This window comes from Drosophila sulfurigaster, chromosome 3 (assembly GCF_023558435.1).
Source record: "Drosophila sulfurigaster albostrigata strain 15112-1811.04 chromosome 3, ASM2355843v2, whole genome shotgun sequence".
Taxonomy (NCBI): Eukaryota; Metazoa; Arthropoda; class Insecta; order Diptera; family Drosophilidae; genus Drosophila; species Drosophila sulfurigaster.
This window is the reverse complement of record NC_084883.1, coordinates 31,953,326-31,971,766: the sequence shown is the minus strand read 5'-3', so window position 1 is coordinate 31,971,766 and position 18,441 is coordinate 31,953,326. Positions and strand designations below refer to the sequence as shown.

At 38.3% G+C, this 18,441-nt stretch overlaps 2 protein-coding genes across 4 annotated transcripts in view; one reads left to right on the top strand and one right to left on the bottom strand.

Annotated features, from left to right (window-relative positions):
- Window positions 1–18,441, top strand: part of LOC133839925 (5-hydroxytryptamine receptor 2A) — a 70,624-nt gene that overhangs the window by 30,872 nt on the left and 21,311 nt on the right. For all 3 annotated transcript variants that reach the window (XM_062271577.1, XM_062271575.1, XM_062271576.1), the window contains exons 4-5: window positions 2,019–2,152; window positions 7,045–7,154. In XM_062271577.1, coding sequence (XP_062127561.1) covers window positions 2,019–2,152; window positions 7,045–7,154 — 244 coding nt within the window. The remainder of the gene's footprint in view (window positions 1–2,018; window positions 2,153–7,044; window positions 7,155–18,441) is intronic.
- LOC133844344 (uncharacterized) lies at window positions 4,824–6,166 on the bottom strand. The gene is made up of 2 exons (XM_062278287.1): window positions 6,149–6,166; window positions 4,824–6,091 (listed from the first exon to the last, which is right to left on the bottom strand). The coding sequence occupies exons 1-2, from the start codon at window positions 6,164–6,166 to the stop codon at window positions 4,907–4,909; spliced, it is 1,203 nt and encodes a 400-aa protein (XP_062134271.1). The 3' UTR covers window positions 4,824–4,906.

Sequence of the window (18,441 nt, the reverse complement as noted above, 5' to 3'; positions counted from 1 at the left end):
GTTTAATGGCAGCTGCCGTCATTTGCTATTTGGCCATTTTGCTCGCCGACTGCCAGTTGCCATTCACATGCGTGCCTTGTTTTCTGCATTCATTTAGTATTCATTTTGATTTTCATCTAATTTGTGTTTATTTTTATTTTGTTTTTGTTGTCGCTGTTGTTGTTGTTGTTTATTTTATTTAGCTTTTTTGGCTCTGCTTTCTGGCTGGCTGGTTTTTGTTTTCATTTTAGTTTTGCCCTCGTTTCACATTCCACGTTTTTCATTTTGTATTTTTGTTGCCATTTTCATTTCGTTTTTCTTCACTTTTGAGCTTCGTAGTGGTTGCATTTGCGTTGAATGCTGTTGCTTTGCTCTCTGTTTTTGAGTGCCAGCATTTAGCATATAAATAAAAGGAAATGCTAATGAGTTTTATTGCCAACTTTAAAAGAGCAAACACGACAAATAGTGAACTGTCCAACGACACACAGGGCTTCAATAACAACAGTTTGTTTGAATAGAATGGACATGCTCGTTAGCATTTGAGAAATGTTTAACAAATTCCATGTAACGAACGAGCGAACTCATTAGCAATGAACGAAATCTGTGTGCTATTTATTTGTTCACTTTGCTGAAATTTGTAATCAGAATAATTTTCAATTAATATGTAAATGCGTATTGTAGTTTATAATTTATGTTATCAGCGCACAATGCCCCATTTTAGATTGCATTAAGTCACTTATTGTTATTATTTGTTCATTTATTATTCAATCAGTATTTAACGATTCAATTATTCCGTAAATGCAATTTATATGCAGCTGCACTGAATACTGTACTTCTTTTTTTTTTTTTGTTTGCTTGCCCTCTTTTATATCATCTTAAACAATCACCTTTTGTTGTTCTATTTCCTGGGGATTTCCATGACAACTTTGTGCGAAATCTTCATTTGAGAAGCCACGGCAAAAACTGTACAGAGAGCGAGAGCGCGAGAGAGAGAGAGATAGCAGAAGCGTAGAGAACAAGAGATGAGTTGAGCTGAAATGCAAACAGTTGAGGGACAGGCAGCCTGTCAGTTTGCCTTCACTTTGACACTGAAGTGTCTAATTGCATGTGTATTCCTTTGTCGACAGCTTGTATATATGTGTGTGTGTGCGGGGGCTGCAGGGCAGTGTCCCTCGCCGTTGCCGTCGCTGTCGTTGTCGTTGTGAGTGCCGTTGCTGCTGCAGACGGCAAATTCAATGCCGCAAATTGCATGTCTTGCACTTGGGCTCAACTTTTACAGGTATTCTAGCAGCCATTTCTTTTTTGCACCTTCAAGTGCGCCACAAGTAGTTGTGACACTGGCAGACACTGCCAGGCAACTAGCAGACATCAAAGGTGGCGCCACTGAGTGCATCTCTGCACAGGGCGCTGTCAATTTGGCGCCTCATCTCCAACCCCTAGCAACGAGTGCTGTGTACCACCACCTTCAAGGCAGACACAGACGTCGACGACGGGCTTAGCAAAGTTTACGACAGCGCGATTAGCTGATGTCGTTTATTTTAGCTTTTGTGAACTTTGTCCGGGGCAATTCAAGTGCAACACAATGTGGCAGGCAGGCAGAACTGAGGGGGAAGGCAAAATTGCAGTGATATTCGGTTTCGCTAGGCAACTGCAAAATGTTACAATGCAACATGCAACGCAAGTCGGGGGCAAGTTTAATAAGATTCCCATTTTATTTAACCCCTCACACACACATACACATCCAACTTTGGCAATTTACAAACTTTATTCCACCCACTGCGGTTGCGTCTCGTTTTCATTTTCATTTTTCGTTTCATTTCATTCGCGTTCGCTTTCTCATTCGCATTGCTTTCACTTGGCAGCTGCGCTCGGATTCGACTTGCAAACGTACTTAATTGAATCGCAAACTTTTCGCTCAAGTCAATTTTCGCAATTAGGCCCAGCTGCAGTGGCAACAATTCGCCTTAGCTGTCATTGCCACTTCTTCTTTTCACACAAATTTTTCAACTTCCTTTTGCTCTTTCCTTCTCCCATTGCAGGCAATGTCTTTGTGATAGCGGCTATTATACTGGAGCGAAATCTACAGAATGTGGCCAACTATCTTGTTGCCTCGCTGGCAGTGGCTGATCTATTTGTTGCTTGTTTGGTGATGCCACTGGGTGCTGTCTATGAGGTAAGTTTGGAAAAAACACCATACAACTTAATAATGTAAGAATCGATATCGAAAATAATGTTTCAATCAAACTGAGTTGGGTAAGGTCGCAATTGAGTTTACAAATTTATTTATTGATATATGCGTTATTGTGATTAAATATACAAATTCGAATTGGTTAGTTTACTCTCATATAGCTAAGCGAAATTTCCATGGCTGCTGCTTTTTGATCGATTGTTTTTTTCACATAATGACAAAATAGTATTTCACTTACATGAAAAGTGCGATAGGAAATAAAATTACTACTTAGGAGGATTATTCTAAAAAAATTCAACATATATCTAAACGATAGTGACTTCTTCGTATTTGCCAAGCTTTATATATGCATTCGAGTGCAAAGACAACAAAACAAATAAGCAGCCCAACTGCAAATGCAATGAATATATTTTGGAAAAAATCCATCGGCAAGGGAAACTCTTTGGACGGTTCGTATGATGCCAGGGTAACCAAATTTGACTTCCGTGCCTGTCGAAATGATATTTCCACCCACTTTTGAAATAAGCCCACCTCACGAGTCATATGTACAAAACGAGTCAGTAGCATAGCTGATGGCAGATCTTCTCGATACGACATTTTTAGCTGTAGATCAGTTGAACATAGCTTTGAGGATGCTACTCGAAGTTTGGGACGCATCAATTTCTGTTGCATGTCCTCAAGTTGCAACATTTTAGTTAGGGAAACTACATAGGCATAGCTTCTATTTAAACCAAAGAAATGATTTTCTTGTGTGTTCTGATCAACCAAAAGCAATCGATCGGAAAGACCTTTTGGTAATTGATTACTTTCAAACAATTGAATGAGCAGAGGATCATATATCATAATGCGCAGATTACTTTCACGGAGTCCTTGCTCATCTTCAATCTCTGATTGATAGTAACCAGTGGTAAATGCGGTAATAAAGCCGCTGCACACGATGCTGGTCATCAATAGATTATAAATATGTGTGAAGAGCTGCAGTAACTTGACAGGTAATCGCAGTCGACGAAATTCTCTTATATCTATGCCTTGCATACAAATAATCCTTAGACTTGCATGACATATCGCCATATATGACATTCGTGGATAAGTCAGACGTATTATCACAATATGTGCAAAGAAAATAAACCACATGAATACACGCAAAGATGGTTTGATGGAATGTCTTAAATAAAAATGCAATGGTAATCGATCTGCTGTCGGAACTATAATGCAAACTTTAGTCCACTCCACGGTTAAGCTGTGTATTCCCAGACTTTGATTCCATGAAGGATTCGCTCCAATATCAATCAAGCGATTACCAGCTCGACGCTTAGAATTCAAAGCGAGATCACTTTGATTCTTAAATGCTAAAATTTCCATTTTTGCATTCGAATAACGCAGAAAAGTTGACAAAAAACAACCCAAAACTCCTCCAATGCTCAAATTGCCTCCGGTTAAATCTGATTGATCCGTTGAATTATACTGTGAATGAGGTGTGTGATGTTAAGTTAATTGATTTGTTTTTCAATTCGAATTCTTACCAAATATACATAAGGAATGTTATTATAAGCTGATACCAACCATCGATGGTGGAAGGAGTGAGCATAAACATTCCTAGATGGAGCTGAAGCATTCATATAGGCATCAGTTAGTTGAATAATTTTTATTTCCGATATATAACGATATGTCCAAGCTTCAGCTCCGTTTTGCCTTGTCTGCACTAGTATGGCCCAAAGATAATGTCTTTCGAAACACCATGAAAACATCTCGATAATTTGAAATTCCGTTAAAGAATTTGACTTAGTTGAGTGGTATATAAAAATGATGGCAACATAATATTTAGGTTGCAGTTTAGTAACAAATCTGTTAAGGATAGGATCTTTTATGCCACTAAAAGGTATCATTAGCAGCGTGAGTACATTTAAATTGATCTTCAAGGAACTAGTCCTAATATCAACGATAGATGTAGGATATTCCATGGTATTCATAACACGCTTCTGCAGAGAGTTCACATTGATTAGTTCGTTACCCAGTTGCTGATTTTCAAGAAGGATGACAACATTCTTTAAGACTATATGTTTTCGCATGTATGTTAATAATCGAAAAATATATTCGGATTGATTATCACTTTCTACTATGGGTTTTAATTTACTGGCAACGTGGCCAAACAGCCACAGATACCATAAAAGGCTGGCACACCTCATGCTTGCAACTCACTAACTGTTCTCGTGGCAAGTAAAATCCGAGCCGGTGTCTACGCATTCAATGTTTGCACAGTTATTAAATAAAAATGCAGCTATAAACTTACATTGGTTTTTTTTCTGTTCTACTGCGAAGTAGTCATACTCATAATTGTCAAGGGAATCACAAGTGAAACTTTGCTGTAATAATTCGAAATTTCTAATATACAAATGTATATTTTTATATATGTACATATATAAAAGATATTTAATATGTTTGTCTCCTATATAAATATTGCAAGTTTATTAATTTTAATTGAAATGAATATTTAACAAATTGATTTTGTCATCAAAGAGTTTGCATATTAACTTAAATCAGTTAGAAACATACCATTTTGAGTCAATTAAAAATTAATTCGATTTAATAACCGCCCAAATTAATAACAATCCAAATTTTTTTTAGAAGTGCTTATAAGGTGTGCAGTATATTTAGTTTTATTTAAGTGCAATAAAGTGTCATAAAATTCATGATTATGATTACAAATTTTGATTAGGTATAACTGCGATTAAAGTTCATTTAAGCGATGTCATTATGATTTTTACCATATTTTCTTGCAGTTCGTCTCTTTTTCCAAAATGAAAGAATACATTCAATTACAAATACAATAAAGCTAAGTGTTAGGCCCATGAAAAATTTGACGAACAAGTTTTCAAATAAAGCTAATGGTAAGGGCAACATTTCGGATGGTTCATAAGGGGCTTGAGTAACTAATCCTATCTTCCGTGCATGTAAAAGTGTCATTTTCATCCATTTATCGAATAAGTCAGCTTCTTGAACTCTTCTTATAAAGCTGTCCACAAAATAAGTTGTGGACATATCGTAACGAATCGGTAGTCTAAGATTTTGATACACTGTGCATAGTTGCGAGGATGCAATTCGAAGTTTGGGTCGACTTAGCTGCTCCTGAACGTAATCCAGTTGCATGGTGTGCCCTGAGGTAGCAATGTATGCAAGGCTTCTATTTAAGGCAAAAAAGTGTTTCTCGAATTCTTTTCGGTCCACAAAAAGAAGGCGATCTGAAAGATTGCGTGGTAATTCGATATCATTAAAGATACGAATATGTTCATCATCAAAAATCATAATGCGAAGTCCACTTTGCACAAGTGTTTGCACATCGTCAATCTCTGGTTCATAAACTCCAAGAGTAAATAATCTAATAAATTTACTGCAGATTAAGCTAGTCATTAACAGGTTATACAAATGTATAAAGACCTGCAGTAACTTATCAGACGATCGCAAGTTTCGAAATTCTCTACAACTAATTCCTTGCATCATTGAAACTTTCAAACTGGCATAAAGTATCGCCGTGAATGACATTCTGGGATAAGCAATTCTTTTAAGCATAACATTTACAAGGATGACGAAGCAAAGAAATAAATGCACTGATATATGCATTAAATGCTTCGGGTAATCTTCCAAAGGTAGCCTTTCTGCTGAAGGCACGACAATGCAGTATCTTGTACCTCCGATGAAGGAGGTGTACTCTGTCATACTTTGATCAGTTACGAAATTTGCACCAGCGTCAATATATCTACCGCCAGCTAAGCGCTTTGCATTCATCATCAGATCACTATGATTCGCGAATGATAATATATCCATTGTTCCATTCAAGTGTCGCAGAAAATTTACTATGAGATATCCATTGAAGCCTCCCAAGCTCACATTGCCATTAGTGATGTCTTTCTGATCAGTTGAATTATACTGTCAAAATATATTGTGTTAATTAATATAAAAATAATTTCAATTAAAATATCTTACCAAATATGCTTCAGGCATATTATCATATACGGTAACTAGCCATCGATAATTGAGTGACTTTATGAATTCATTCCAATTAGTTTTAGTGTTAAACAATTTTTCAGTCATTCGAGTAACTACCAATTTTGTTGTATAATAATAACTCCAACATTTATAGGCATTTAATTGCTTTTGAATTAATGCAACACTTGAAATATCATTTTTAAAACACCAAGAAAAAAAATCGAAAATTTCTAATTCGTTGAGTGGAATTTTGTTTCTTGGATGATAAATGAATATAATGCGTTTTTCATTCACTGAACTGAGAATATTTGACAATTCGCTTATACTGGGATCTTGTAAGCCATCAAAGACTACCAAAATAACCATCATCTGATTTACGAATATATTTATCCATCCAATTTCATTGTCAGCAACAACTAAAGTAGAATTAAGCTCGTGCATTATTCGTTCATGCATAAAGCTATGGATGTCTGATCCTGTGGTTCGTTGCCGGTCGCCAAATAAAACAGCTACATTATTAAAAGTCACGTGGTTTTTAATTGAAGCTAAAACCCACAAAATATACTCGGTTTCCCTATCACTTTCTACGATGGGTTGAAGTTTACTAACAACTTGGCCAAATAACCAAAAATAGAGCAAGAGGCTTGCACACCTCATGACTGCAATTCACAAACTGTTCTCCTGACGAGTGCAAGCCGATTCATTTGGAGTCGGTGCACTTCTTGTTTGCACAGTTATTGGATGGCATTATGAGACCGAGCGAGACTTAAATGCTTCCCTTGTGAGGAATCAATTTTAATATGCCATAAACTTTTATCGTTTATTTCACTGGCACTCTGAGACTGCGAACGACACTTAATGCTCTCATTCTTATCTATTTAACGCACACACAGATCAGCCAGGGTTGGATACTTGGACCGGAGCTGTGCGACATTTGGACCTCTTGTGATGTGCTCTGCTGCACTGCATCCATATTGCATCTGGTTGCCATCGCTGTCGATCGGTAAGTAATTACATTTTGTGGGAGTGGCAAGTTAAAAAACAAAAACGAATATAAGGGTAAGAGACAGCTAAAATCAACACATTTGATAAACGAGCTACAAAATCCACTTGTAAGCGACGTGTAAAACAAGCCAGCATAGAATTTTCTTTTTTGAGAAAGTGGAAAGTGAGAGAAACTGACAATATATAAGGGTATTGCTTGTGTGTGTGTGTGTGTGTGTGTGTATGTCAGTTAAACGAATCAATCAATCAAGTTTTTAAGATGTCAAATCTCTTTACAAATCCACTTGGCACAAAACGCAGCGCACATTAAAACACATCGCAAAATGAAATGCAGAGAGAAAACACTTGAGGAATGCCAAAGAAAGGAAATGGAAAAGATACTCTAGAGAAATTTGAGTCAAAGTCAAAATAGAAAAGGGTAAATGGTGCGTTCGATAGGTAAACATTATACCACATATGCATAAAAAAGAAATAATAAATGAAAGTATCATGAGCAAAATGTCAAATTTTGATAGCCAATTCGGCACCAAATCCCTCTGTCAAACTGATATGCCGCATTACCCAGACGCCGTTATCTGTCTTTTGCCCTGCAACGAGCGCCAACCCATTCGAAATTGTCACTTCGCGGCCAACTGTCGGACCCGTTTACGAGTATATCGAACGTGTCCCGTTAATGTGCTTAGCCATTTAGGGTTGACAAATCCTTGGGCCAATGTTTACTTGGCTCGCCTCATGCCCCCATCCCCATGGCCATGCACACATTATGGCTATATCAATTTAAAATAAAATCCTCAGTTATTGAAGCGTATGGCGTATGTAGCATGCCTCGCTGCATATCATCAATCAATTTGCAGCAAACATTTCAATCAATCAAGCCAATTGCTACGCATCGCAACAGCAACACACAATAACAGCGAATGTTAAACGAAATGAATTTCATTTGCAGACCATGAAAAAGCAAATTTAATGCCAATAACAAGTACCCATACTCATTAGGCAAAAGTATCCCGAGGCGATGCTTGAAAGTCAGTTAATTGAACCTGCACTTGACGACGGTGACGACGGTGCACGCCAGCATGAGAAGTCAATTGTTGATGGCATTTTGTTGTGCACTTAGTTGCACGTTGCACGATGCACATTGGCTCTGGCAATATTGTGGGGGGGCGGTGGTAATTTTCAATAGATTCGTGTCGCGTATACGACTGAACGAAATGAGCCTCCAGGGCAACCGCAAAAGCAGCAGTAGAGAAGCATTTTGTGTATTTAATGAACACTTAGCGCACCCGCCGAAATTGCCAGCAACATCGGCAGTAACAAAACAGCCCCGTCAAGGACCGTGAGCCTGTGCTAATCCCAGGACAACGTGTCGTATGCGCAATGTAATTTGAAATTGCCAAAGCGTTGAGCGTAGAGAGCTCGCTGCACTTGACTGGCTAATTTCATTTTATTGAACGACGCCACCGTCATAGGCATAGCCACAGCAAGAGCAGGCAATGGGCCTACATTAATTGGCTAATCTGCAGGTCAATGTGGGGCCAATTACACGGCCAGTTTCAATTAGTGCAGCTGAATGGCAAAAGCAAAGCCCCAAAAACAGTTCAACTAACAAAAATTGCAAGTAAAATTATATATTTTTTTCTTTTACATTTGTTGTGCACGCACGCATAATGCAAACAAATAAACATTCAAAATATTCATAATTATAATTATTATTCGGCGGGCATCGCGGCGAATGCGTATTGTTGGATTTAGAGTCTAGTGGCTGCAGCTCATTAAAACGAAACCATGCAATTATTATTAGTTTTGCACTAATTTGATGCATCTGGCTGTGAAATTTGAATATTAGCTGCGGGCGTTGCACATGCCGCTTAGGGGAGTTGCATATTATATGCAAATTAGCACAACGAAATTCAATGCTAAGTTTCAACACTTTAAGCTTAAAGCATTAAAGTAAAATGTGACTCGGTATTGAGCAGGTAGCCAAACCAAAAGATAGGCATTTTCTTCGTCTTTTATCATTGCGAAAGCGAACGCTGATTTGGCTGTCAATGGGCAAATTGAAATGTTGGCCGGGCACAAATTGCCTGTCAATAAACAAAGCCAAGTGATGCTTAGATTTTGTATTGCATATCAATCAGCATTCAGTTGAAATGGCCAACGCAGTACTTTCACTATTGCTTGGGTCTTTGCCTGTCAGCTGGACGTCGAAATGAGTGGCGTATTATGATGGAGACTAAGACACGACACGACCCACTCAAAAGTATGCAAATGAGCAGCAGCATGACAGCCCCTGATTCGCCTGAGTGGCACCTCATTGTGTATCCGGTCTATTGCTCTGTTTTGGGCAAAGGTCTCTCTTTAAAGCCTATGTCCAATTTTGTTGAAACAATTACATTGCCTCAGGGGGCAACACGCACAAATACACACACAGAGACATCGAGTATTTGCTAGTTGTCACTTGATATTTAAAATAGAATTCAAAGCCTGCTTCTACTTATCACCAAACGGAATGAAAATTAATGTGCTTTTAAGCAAGAGGCCCATTTGCAGCCCCATTCGCATCATTGTTGTCGTAGTTGAAGAGAGCCTGTGACGGCAGCAGCAAATGCCAGATCCGTAGTCGTAGCCTGTAGTACATTAATAAATTAAGTTTGTCAAACGGTCCTTGCTCCTGGAGTCTGACTGCCTTCTTGGTTGCCTGCCAGCCTGCCTGTTTGCCTGCCACCCGCATGATAAATAGTTTTGCTGAAATTCGACTACAATAATAATATTTGCAAGTATTTGTCGTTACGAGCCAAAGCCAAGTCGTTGACAAGCGAGCAGCCAACAGGCGACGACAGCAACAGCACTTTTCCGTTGCAAGCATCTCAGCTTCCCCCCACTGCCGCCTACGCCTCCTAAATACCCATTCTATTGCGACAACGTTGCCAAGTTCATTTTCCATGTCAGTAATTTTTAAGCAATTACGACAAAGTGCCAACAATATTTACGAAATTGCGAGACAAGAAACAGCAGCAGCAGAAGTAGGAGTAGGAGCAGGAGCAACAGAAACAGAAACGGCAAATGGAGAACAACAAAACCATGTCCAGAGCAGGCAACCCCAAAAACCCGAGCACAATAAAAGCCTATGATACGATACCGGCAGCAATAGCAACCAACAACAATAACAACAACAGCAACAACTACCATTGCTACAACAACAACAGCCGCAGGAGAAAAAAATGGCGCATGGTCATTAATCTTTATGCCGTTGGCGTTGCCCATTGCTGTTGCTGCTGTCGCTGTGGCTGCTGTTGTTGTCGCAGTTGTCGCAGTTGTTGCTGCTGCTGCTGTTGCTGCTGTCGATGGCGTTGTCAATGCCACAAATATATGCACATACACAACACTTATTCAAGCACACCCGCAGCTATGGCCGACCGAACTGTGCATAAATTTCACGCTCTCTGCCATGTTGCTGACGTCATTATTAGTGCCAGCAAAATGACAAATACCACACCGAGCGACCTTCTGCCGGTCAAACAATCATTTAAATGCAAAATTTTCTCGTTTTGTTGTAGCTCTTTCAACCCACTCTCCACATGACATTTGGCTCTACATTTAACCCAATCAAAAAAAAAGTAAACGATGGAGAATCCTTTCATACTAAACGACCAACTGTTTGGCAGCATGTTGTTCGTAGTAGTTGCAATTGTTGCTGCTGCACCAGTTGTTGTTGCATCTGACATATTCAATTAAATTTCAATTAAGTTGACTGTGATTTTTTTCTTTGCTGTTGCCATAAATTTTTTTACCATTTAGCACTTAAAACGTAATTACATGTTAATATTCGTCGTCATTGCTGTTGTCGTCGTTGTCGCTGTCGTTGTCGCAGTTGCTGTCATCGTTGTTTTGGCTTCTCTGCTAGCTTAATAACAACTACAACCGCACGACGCCAACTGCAATAACAACAACCAGCTACAACAACAACACCAACAACAATTGCAGCAGTTACCACAGCCACTACAACCGCAACTGTCCCCATATGCCGCACAGTACCATGTGTAATTGTAATTGCTGTTGTCATACAAGAGTTTTTGCACTTAGTGCAGGTACACTGCATGCCAAAATAACTCAGACGTATAGTAGGAAAGTATTCACACTCAATTGACAAAAAATGTAATAGATTCCTACATTTAAAAAAAAGTAAATTTAACAACTTAAGTATTTTTTTTTTGGTTTTAAAAATAAAAATACTAAGTACAAACATAACGCCAATGAAATTGACTTTTTAAATAGAATTACCAGTTTTCTAAAAAAAAATAACAAACTATAGATGTAAAATAAACTTTCTAAGTCAAGTTTTAACAAGCACAAATTAAACGTATGTATGCATTTTCAAAATTTGTGTTTGCCTTGCATATTAAAGTTGTTATAATTGTTTAATTGTTGGGCTTAACACTTAAAATTATAAAACCTCATTATTTTCAAATTCTAACTTTTCAATTTCCAAAACTTAATTAACAAAATTCCATTAAAGAATTGAACAAAATTTTCATAATATTAAAAGTTATTAAATAAATTGTTCACATAATGACCTAATGCACTGTTTGACAATTTAATTTTATGCTGGGCATGTTGTTTTAGGTGTGTGTGCACTAACTGCTGCCTGCCACTGTTGGACAGCATTGTAAGTGCAAATGAACATTGTGCTCGTATTTTACATAATTTTCACGATGTCGCTGGTCATTTTAGCATACTGCGCGCTTAGAATCATCAGCAGCAGCATCAGCTTCCCCCCCCCCTTCTCCTCTACCGCATTCCTATTAAGCTGACTTCCTCGCCATGCCACGCCTTCTACTGTTGTCTGCCCTCAGCTGTGGCTTTGCCATTTACCGCAGCGTTCATGTGCAATTTAGCTGCAGGCCGTGTGCAAAGTTTTGTGGAGCCTTTTTTTGTGAGGTAGCATGGGGATTATGGTAGCCCATGTGTGTACCATGTATGTGTGTGTGTGTGTGTGTGCGTGTGTGTGAGGGGGGGTTGGGTGTTCGTATGTGCGGTAGGCAGTGAGCATAGCCTAAACAAAAGCACAGCCTTAATTAAATTGCTAGTTAAACAAACGCATTAAACAGTATAATTAGTTTTCATGCCTGACACATACAGACATGCACACACCCACACACAATAGCACGCATACATACACATACACATACACAGACAGAGACAGCTAGTCAGTCAGTCAGTCAGTCAGAGAAGAGCAAGCTGTAGATCAGGAGGAGACAAACCACTATTCGAATAACGCTTCATTTGCTTTGCACATTTGATTTCACAAACCGAAATGCCAAAACTCATGTGTTAGGCAGTCTCACACATACATAGAGCACACACACAAATACGCCTTTCAAACGGTTAATGAGACAAAATAGCAAGACAGTCAGTCGACTGGCAAACAGGCAAGCAGCCAGGCAGGCAGCACACTATACTATAGGCAAAAGCAAACAGAGAAGCCAAGCAATAAAACCGGATATGTTACTAAGACATTTATGTTATCTGCTAATGTCCTCGCACACACACACACACGCACACTCCCACACACACACTCGATTCACACACACAGTAATAGTTGTTAGAGCATTTGCAATGAGGTGTTTGTTACATTTAAAGGCCGAAGCTATCTCGTCGAGCGTAGACTCAATGAACTTAACTCAAGTTCATAAAACAAATGGTAAATATTTAGTGTGTGCAACTAAAATGGTTTCAAGTGCTTTTAATCTCTGTCAGAGCCAGAGAGAGGGAGAGGAATAGAGAGAGAGAATGACAGAAAGAGAGAGAGTGAGAGTGTGTGCACACTTGGGGCATATTCAATCTCGATTAGCACGGCTTGACATAATTCTAATGATTTATGTATTTGCCAGACAACATTACAAAATGCCTCAATCAATATTTGCCACAAACACACGCACACACTTAGAAGAATGAGCAGAGATTCGTGCTGCGTGTATGTTGAGCAATAAACTTAATTATGTGCCGGCTGAATCGTATATTTGATATAGAGACAATCAAAAGTATGTTGGCACACACAACTCAATTACCAGTTGTTAGTCAACTCAACACACACACAATCGCACACACATACACTTGCACTCACTGAGTTGCACTTGAAAAGTGTTGCCTACATTTTGGGGTTAACCGAGAAGTTTTTAAATAAAATGTCAACTGGCTGCTGCTGCTGCTGGAAAAGCAATTATAAGACCGAAATTTGAAAGCCACAGTGGGAAACATTTCAAACATTTCATTTGAATGGCAAAGCATTCAAACCGCAGCCAAGATGAATTACAATTCTATAACTGTCACACAGCGGCTAACCCAAAAGTCTATGTCTTCCCTCTTCCCCCTCAAGGGTTGCCTCCTCTCTATCTTGTATCAGTGTGTGTGTGTGCGTAATTTAAATTTCGAATTTGTAAAAGTCGCATAAATCAAAATAATGGCGCAAGGGCTGCCTGCTACCTCCCAGCTGCCAGCCCGGCTGCTGCTGAATGATTAATCAGTGCGAGAAGTAAATTGAATTTCAAATAAATCAAATGAAGGACTACGAAGTGGAGAGCTGAGAGCTCGAAATGGGGGGCGTGGCGCTAAGACAAATGAACAATTTTATAGTCAAATTGAAAAAGCTGACCAAAAAACTGCACTTCAAGCTCAAATGAATACATTCAAGTATTGCAATTTATCCACGTTTTTGGAAATTTGCCGCAAACATTGAAAATGTTGTGGTTCCATTAAGCTTGAAGTAACTATTCAGATACATATGAATTATATACCTACATAAATATATATTTCATCTTGGGTGTGTTGAGGTTTGCTCGTATTTAGTTTTGCGTTTAGCAGAGTTTGTGCACGCCGTGTGATTAATGGTTGGTTTTCGGTTTGGACCAAAACTTTTGCCACCGGAAAGGAAACTTGGTTAGCGCAAACCGCAAAGTGCCAGACAGAGATAGAGAAATGCCAAGTGTGTGTGTGTGTGAGAGTGTGAGAACGCCAAAAGGCAAAACATGCACAAAAAGCAAATAGCCAAAAACAGGCAGGCAAGCAAACAAGGCAGAAAGCCAGCAATCCAACAAACCAACAAGGCAACAACTCCCTGACCCCAAAGAATCCATTGTTGCTAAATATATTTTCACATTTTTGCAATTTTCTCCCCATTGAGAGCGTGCGACTTTTTCAAAGCTCATTGGCACTGGACACGACGAGCTAATGATGCTGTTGCTGTTGCTGTTGCTGTTGCTGTTGCCACTTGACAGTCCTCTCTCGCTGTTCACATTATGAAATTGCAATTATGCCGAGTACATTGAAGACTTATGAAGAGTGCCAGCCAATTGGCTGGGACAATTATGAAGGCCGGCAAACATTTAAGCTTATTAAATATAATTAAGTTGCGACTCCCCAAACGCGCCGGTCGCCAGAGCGAAGAACCATCGTGCAATTATGCAAATTGTTTTTAAGGAAAACTGCATGTGCACTAAAAGATTCATAAAGGCGGCTGTGGCGGTGGCCACAACAACAAGGCGCACAGGAGAAGGCCCAGCAGGGCAGCCAGACAGCAATCAACGCACTCGGCTGCATTCAATGCAAGATTACTGACTGCGTCTGGGCGTGGTCGCCCAACATTTACTTTGCTTTTGCTTTTGTTGTCCCGCTTATTTCTTGCTCTGCTGCTGCCGATGCTGCTGCTCCTCCTTGCAATTTACATAAGTTTCTTGTTTTTGTGCCATAAATTGCAATTGCTGCCCTCTCACAGTGGCTGCAAAGACGCAGGCACGCATAAGGGCATTCAGAGCATATACATATATGTAGGAAAACCCACACCCACAGGACATGGGACACAACACAGAGCTAACATAACACACACAGCAGCGCAGTGCAGACAGGACACGAGGCGGCACACGCACCAAACGGCACAGGCCACATATGCGATGCGATGGGCCTGTAATCAACAGAAGACGCATCCTGTGCCAGCTGTGCGCCAAGTAGAAAACTCCGCCACACGAGACGCACACACAAACAACAACAAGCGCAACTTGACACCATCCACTGATCACTTGCATGTTACCCTAGAAATCTCTATAGGTTGAAAAATTAATTCAATCAATAATAATTAATAGTGTGAGTTTAAATGAAGTAGAATATGTTTTATTATTTATTAATTTTAAACGATTGCATTTAAACATTATTCAAATAAATTTACAATTTCTGAATGACATAAATTTGAATCAAAAAATAATTAAAAGTCTGAATTTAAATTAAATACTTTAATATTATTATTAAAATTAAATTATAAATGATTTAATTTAAACATGAATTTTTTTATTTTCAGTTTCTGAATTGCATAATTATAATTAAATAACAAAATAAATGTGTGAATTTAAATAAAATACATTAATCAACATTAGAAATAGAATATAACAAGTTAACAATTAAGTTTAATTATTTATTAAATTATTTTTAATTAAATAATATTTAATTTAAATACGATTCACTTCCCCAAAAGCTGAATACTTTTCAAAGCGAAAACCTTTAATATACTATTAATAACAATCAATAACTATAATAGCTCCAAATATTAACCCTACATGACTTATGAAGAAAAAGGCTTGTTTTAAATTATATTAAACTGCAATTTAGAAGTAGTAAATGTTTAAAAATTTAAGACTTCCAGCAGTTCATATACGTAATGTCTGTAGATATTTCAATTGTACTGCATAAATAATTTAGTAATTATGCAGTAAATTTAACAAAAATAATTAACGTGTTTTCCTTATAATCTAAATATTTAAGCACATCAAAAATTCTGACTTTTTCCTTTTTTTCATTTTTTACAACGCGTGTATTCTTTTGAGCCACGACTTCCGCCAGCTCTATAATTTAATGCCGTGTCAGCTAATATTCCCTCGGCAACTAGCATTGCTTAGTAGTCATGCGTGGAAAATATGTAACGCAATTTCTGCTCATATAAATTTGTAGGTCGCTGACAACAACAAGAACAACGTGAATAACGAGAAAAAGAATAAAAACAAAAGCGGCCCAAAACAAAAACAGCAGGAAACAAAAGTAGCCAGAAGGGGGAAGGAACTTGATTACATTGTGGAACACACTATATCATAAATTGAAAAGAGATGCAAACAATATTAAGGAATTTAATATTTAGAGTAAAAATTACCGTGTAGAAATCTAGGGCTTTAAAACTTTATAAAATTGTTGCCAAAACCAAACGTAAAGGGCGAAGAGTTGTTGTCTTTGGGTGCCTCTCTGTTAATGCCGAGCCTCGGGGCAGCGCGCAAAAGTTCCAGTTGGACAGTTCATTGGTGTGGGCCAAGGAAGCCAACGAGATGCCACAGGGCCAGAGGACAAGGGTAGCTATAGGAGCAATGGGAGCTGGAATCTGAGAGCTGGTATCTGATATAGCTGCTAGCTGGTAGCTGGGAGCCTGTCGCAGCAGCCACGTAAGCACGTTTTAAATTGAATTTCGCTGTAAGGCAAGAGCCGTGCATGTCAGCATAACTGACGCACTGCGGCTGCAAGTGGACAAGCACATAACAAATAAAATGTGTGTGGCAGCATTAAAATGTTGCCTCCTACATGAAAAAGAGAGAGAGAAAGTGAGAGCGAGAGACAAGCTTTGGCATCTCTACTCGTATGTAGACATAATAATAATAGGAGAGCAAAATCGAAACTATTTAACACATTTAAAATGCTGATTGATTCGCTGCGCTGTTCCATAATAACGAATGGAAATTACCATAAATAAGAGGCAATCATAATACATTATAATGATAATAATAATAGTAATAATAATGATGGCAATAATAAAACCAACGGGCCGCATAAAAATTAAATTAAGTATCAATCATACGACGTGTTGAACCATTGACATTATTATAATTAAAATGACTATGAATGAGCATTGGCAGACTATGTATGCAAATAAAATCAATGGCTATTAAGAGCGATTAAATTAAGGCGTAGTGACAAATAATTTACAAGCCTTTACACACAGTGCATAGACGACTGTTGAATGCTCTCAACTTTATTTAAAGTGAAGCCACAAGGTTATATTCCTATTTTGATTTATTTGCGCATGTTTCGGCAACGATTTTGGGGCAGAGGCCAATTGTTACGACTTACTCGTATATTGTTTTGTGGCCTAGCGCTTCTTCAACTATGAACAAATACAGTTTTATTGTTTCTATTGTTGCGCTGCAATATTTAGAGGTTATTACTGCTATTGTTGTTGTTGTTGTTGTTGTTGTTGGAATGACAGCAGCAACAGCAGCAGACTAAGCGTGGAACGCAAGTAATTTGCAAAAATTTAATCATGCCACAGCTGCCGCAGGGCGCACAAGAAAACAAAAAGGCAAAAAATAAAAACTCGCATACAGGCTGAGGAACATGCCACGCCCACTCCACGCCGTGCATGTGTGCAGTAGGCGCGAGTTGTTGTTGCTGTCGCAGTTGTTGTGGCCTCCGTCTATTGTTATTTTACTAGTGTGGAATGCATTTTTGTATGCCTCGTTTTGTTTTCCATTTTTATCTTTTGTTCAACTGCCTCGTTTCTAGTTCTTTTCCCTCCCATTTTCTTTTTTTGTTTTTGTCTTTGTTTTGTTGTATAAAATGAAATATAATTGTAAACTGAAAAACGGCAGTCAGCAGGCAGCCGCAGGTAACAGGCAATGCCGATTTTTTTTCGTTGACTACCTTTATTTATAGCCCTAAATTGAAAATAAAAACAATACGTGTAACTCGATGAACTGCATTCAATGAACAAGTAATACAATCGATAAGCTATGAAATACTTCAACTGCAAATAATTTAAAATGACAATATTTCATTACATAGTTAAGACACCCCCTATTAGAGTAATGAATACACGGTAACAGGACGATGAGGGAGCATTAAATATGCATGCTACAGATGTCAACAGACAAAATGTGAAAAATGCAATAATACAAGTAATAATAAAAAAAAAGTAATGTAAATATTGACTTGTGACTCGACAACGCAAAACATCAATTAATTATGAGGAGCTTAAAAGGTAAAATTACATGTGTCCTCTTCTAAATTAATTACACTTTTTTGTTCTACTGCCGCAAACTAATTGCTGCTGATATTTTCCAAAATCAATTTCCCAGCAATTGCGCCAAGTCATCATGATATTACGACTTTCTGACTCTGCTAAAAATAACAAAGATAACACAAAGCGAAAAACTTAAAAATATATATATAGAAATGTAAGCATCACTTTTGCAAAAAGAAGG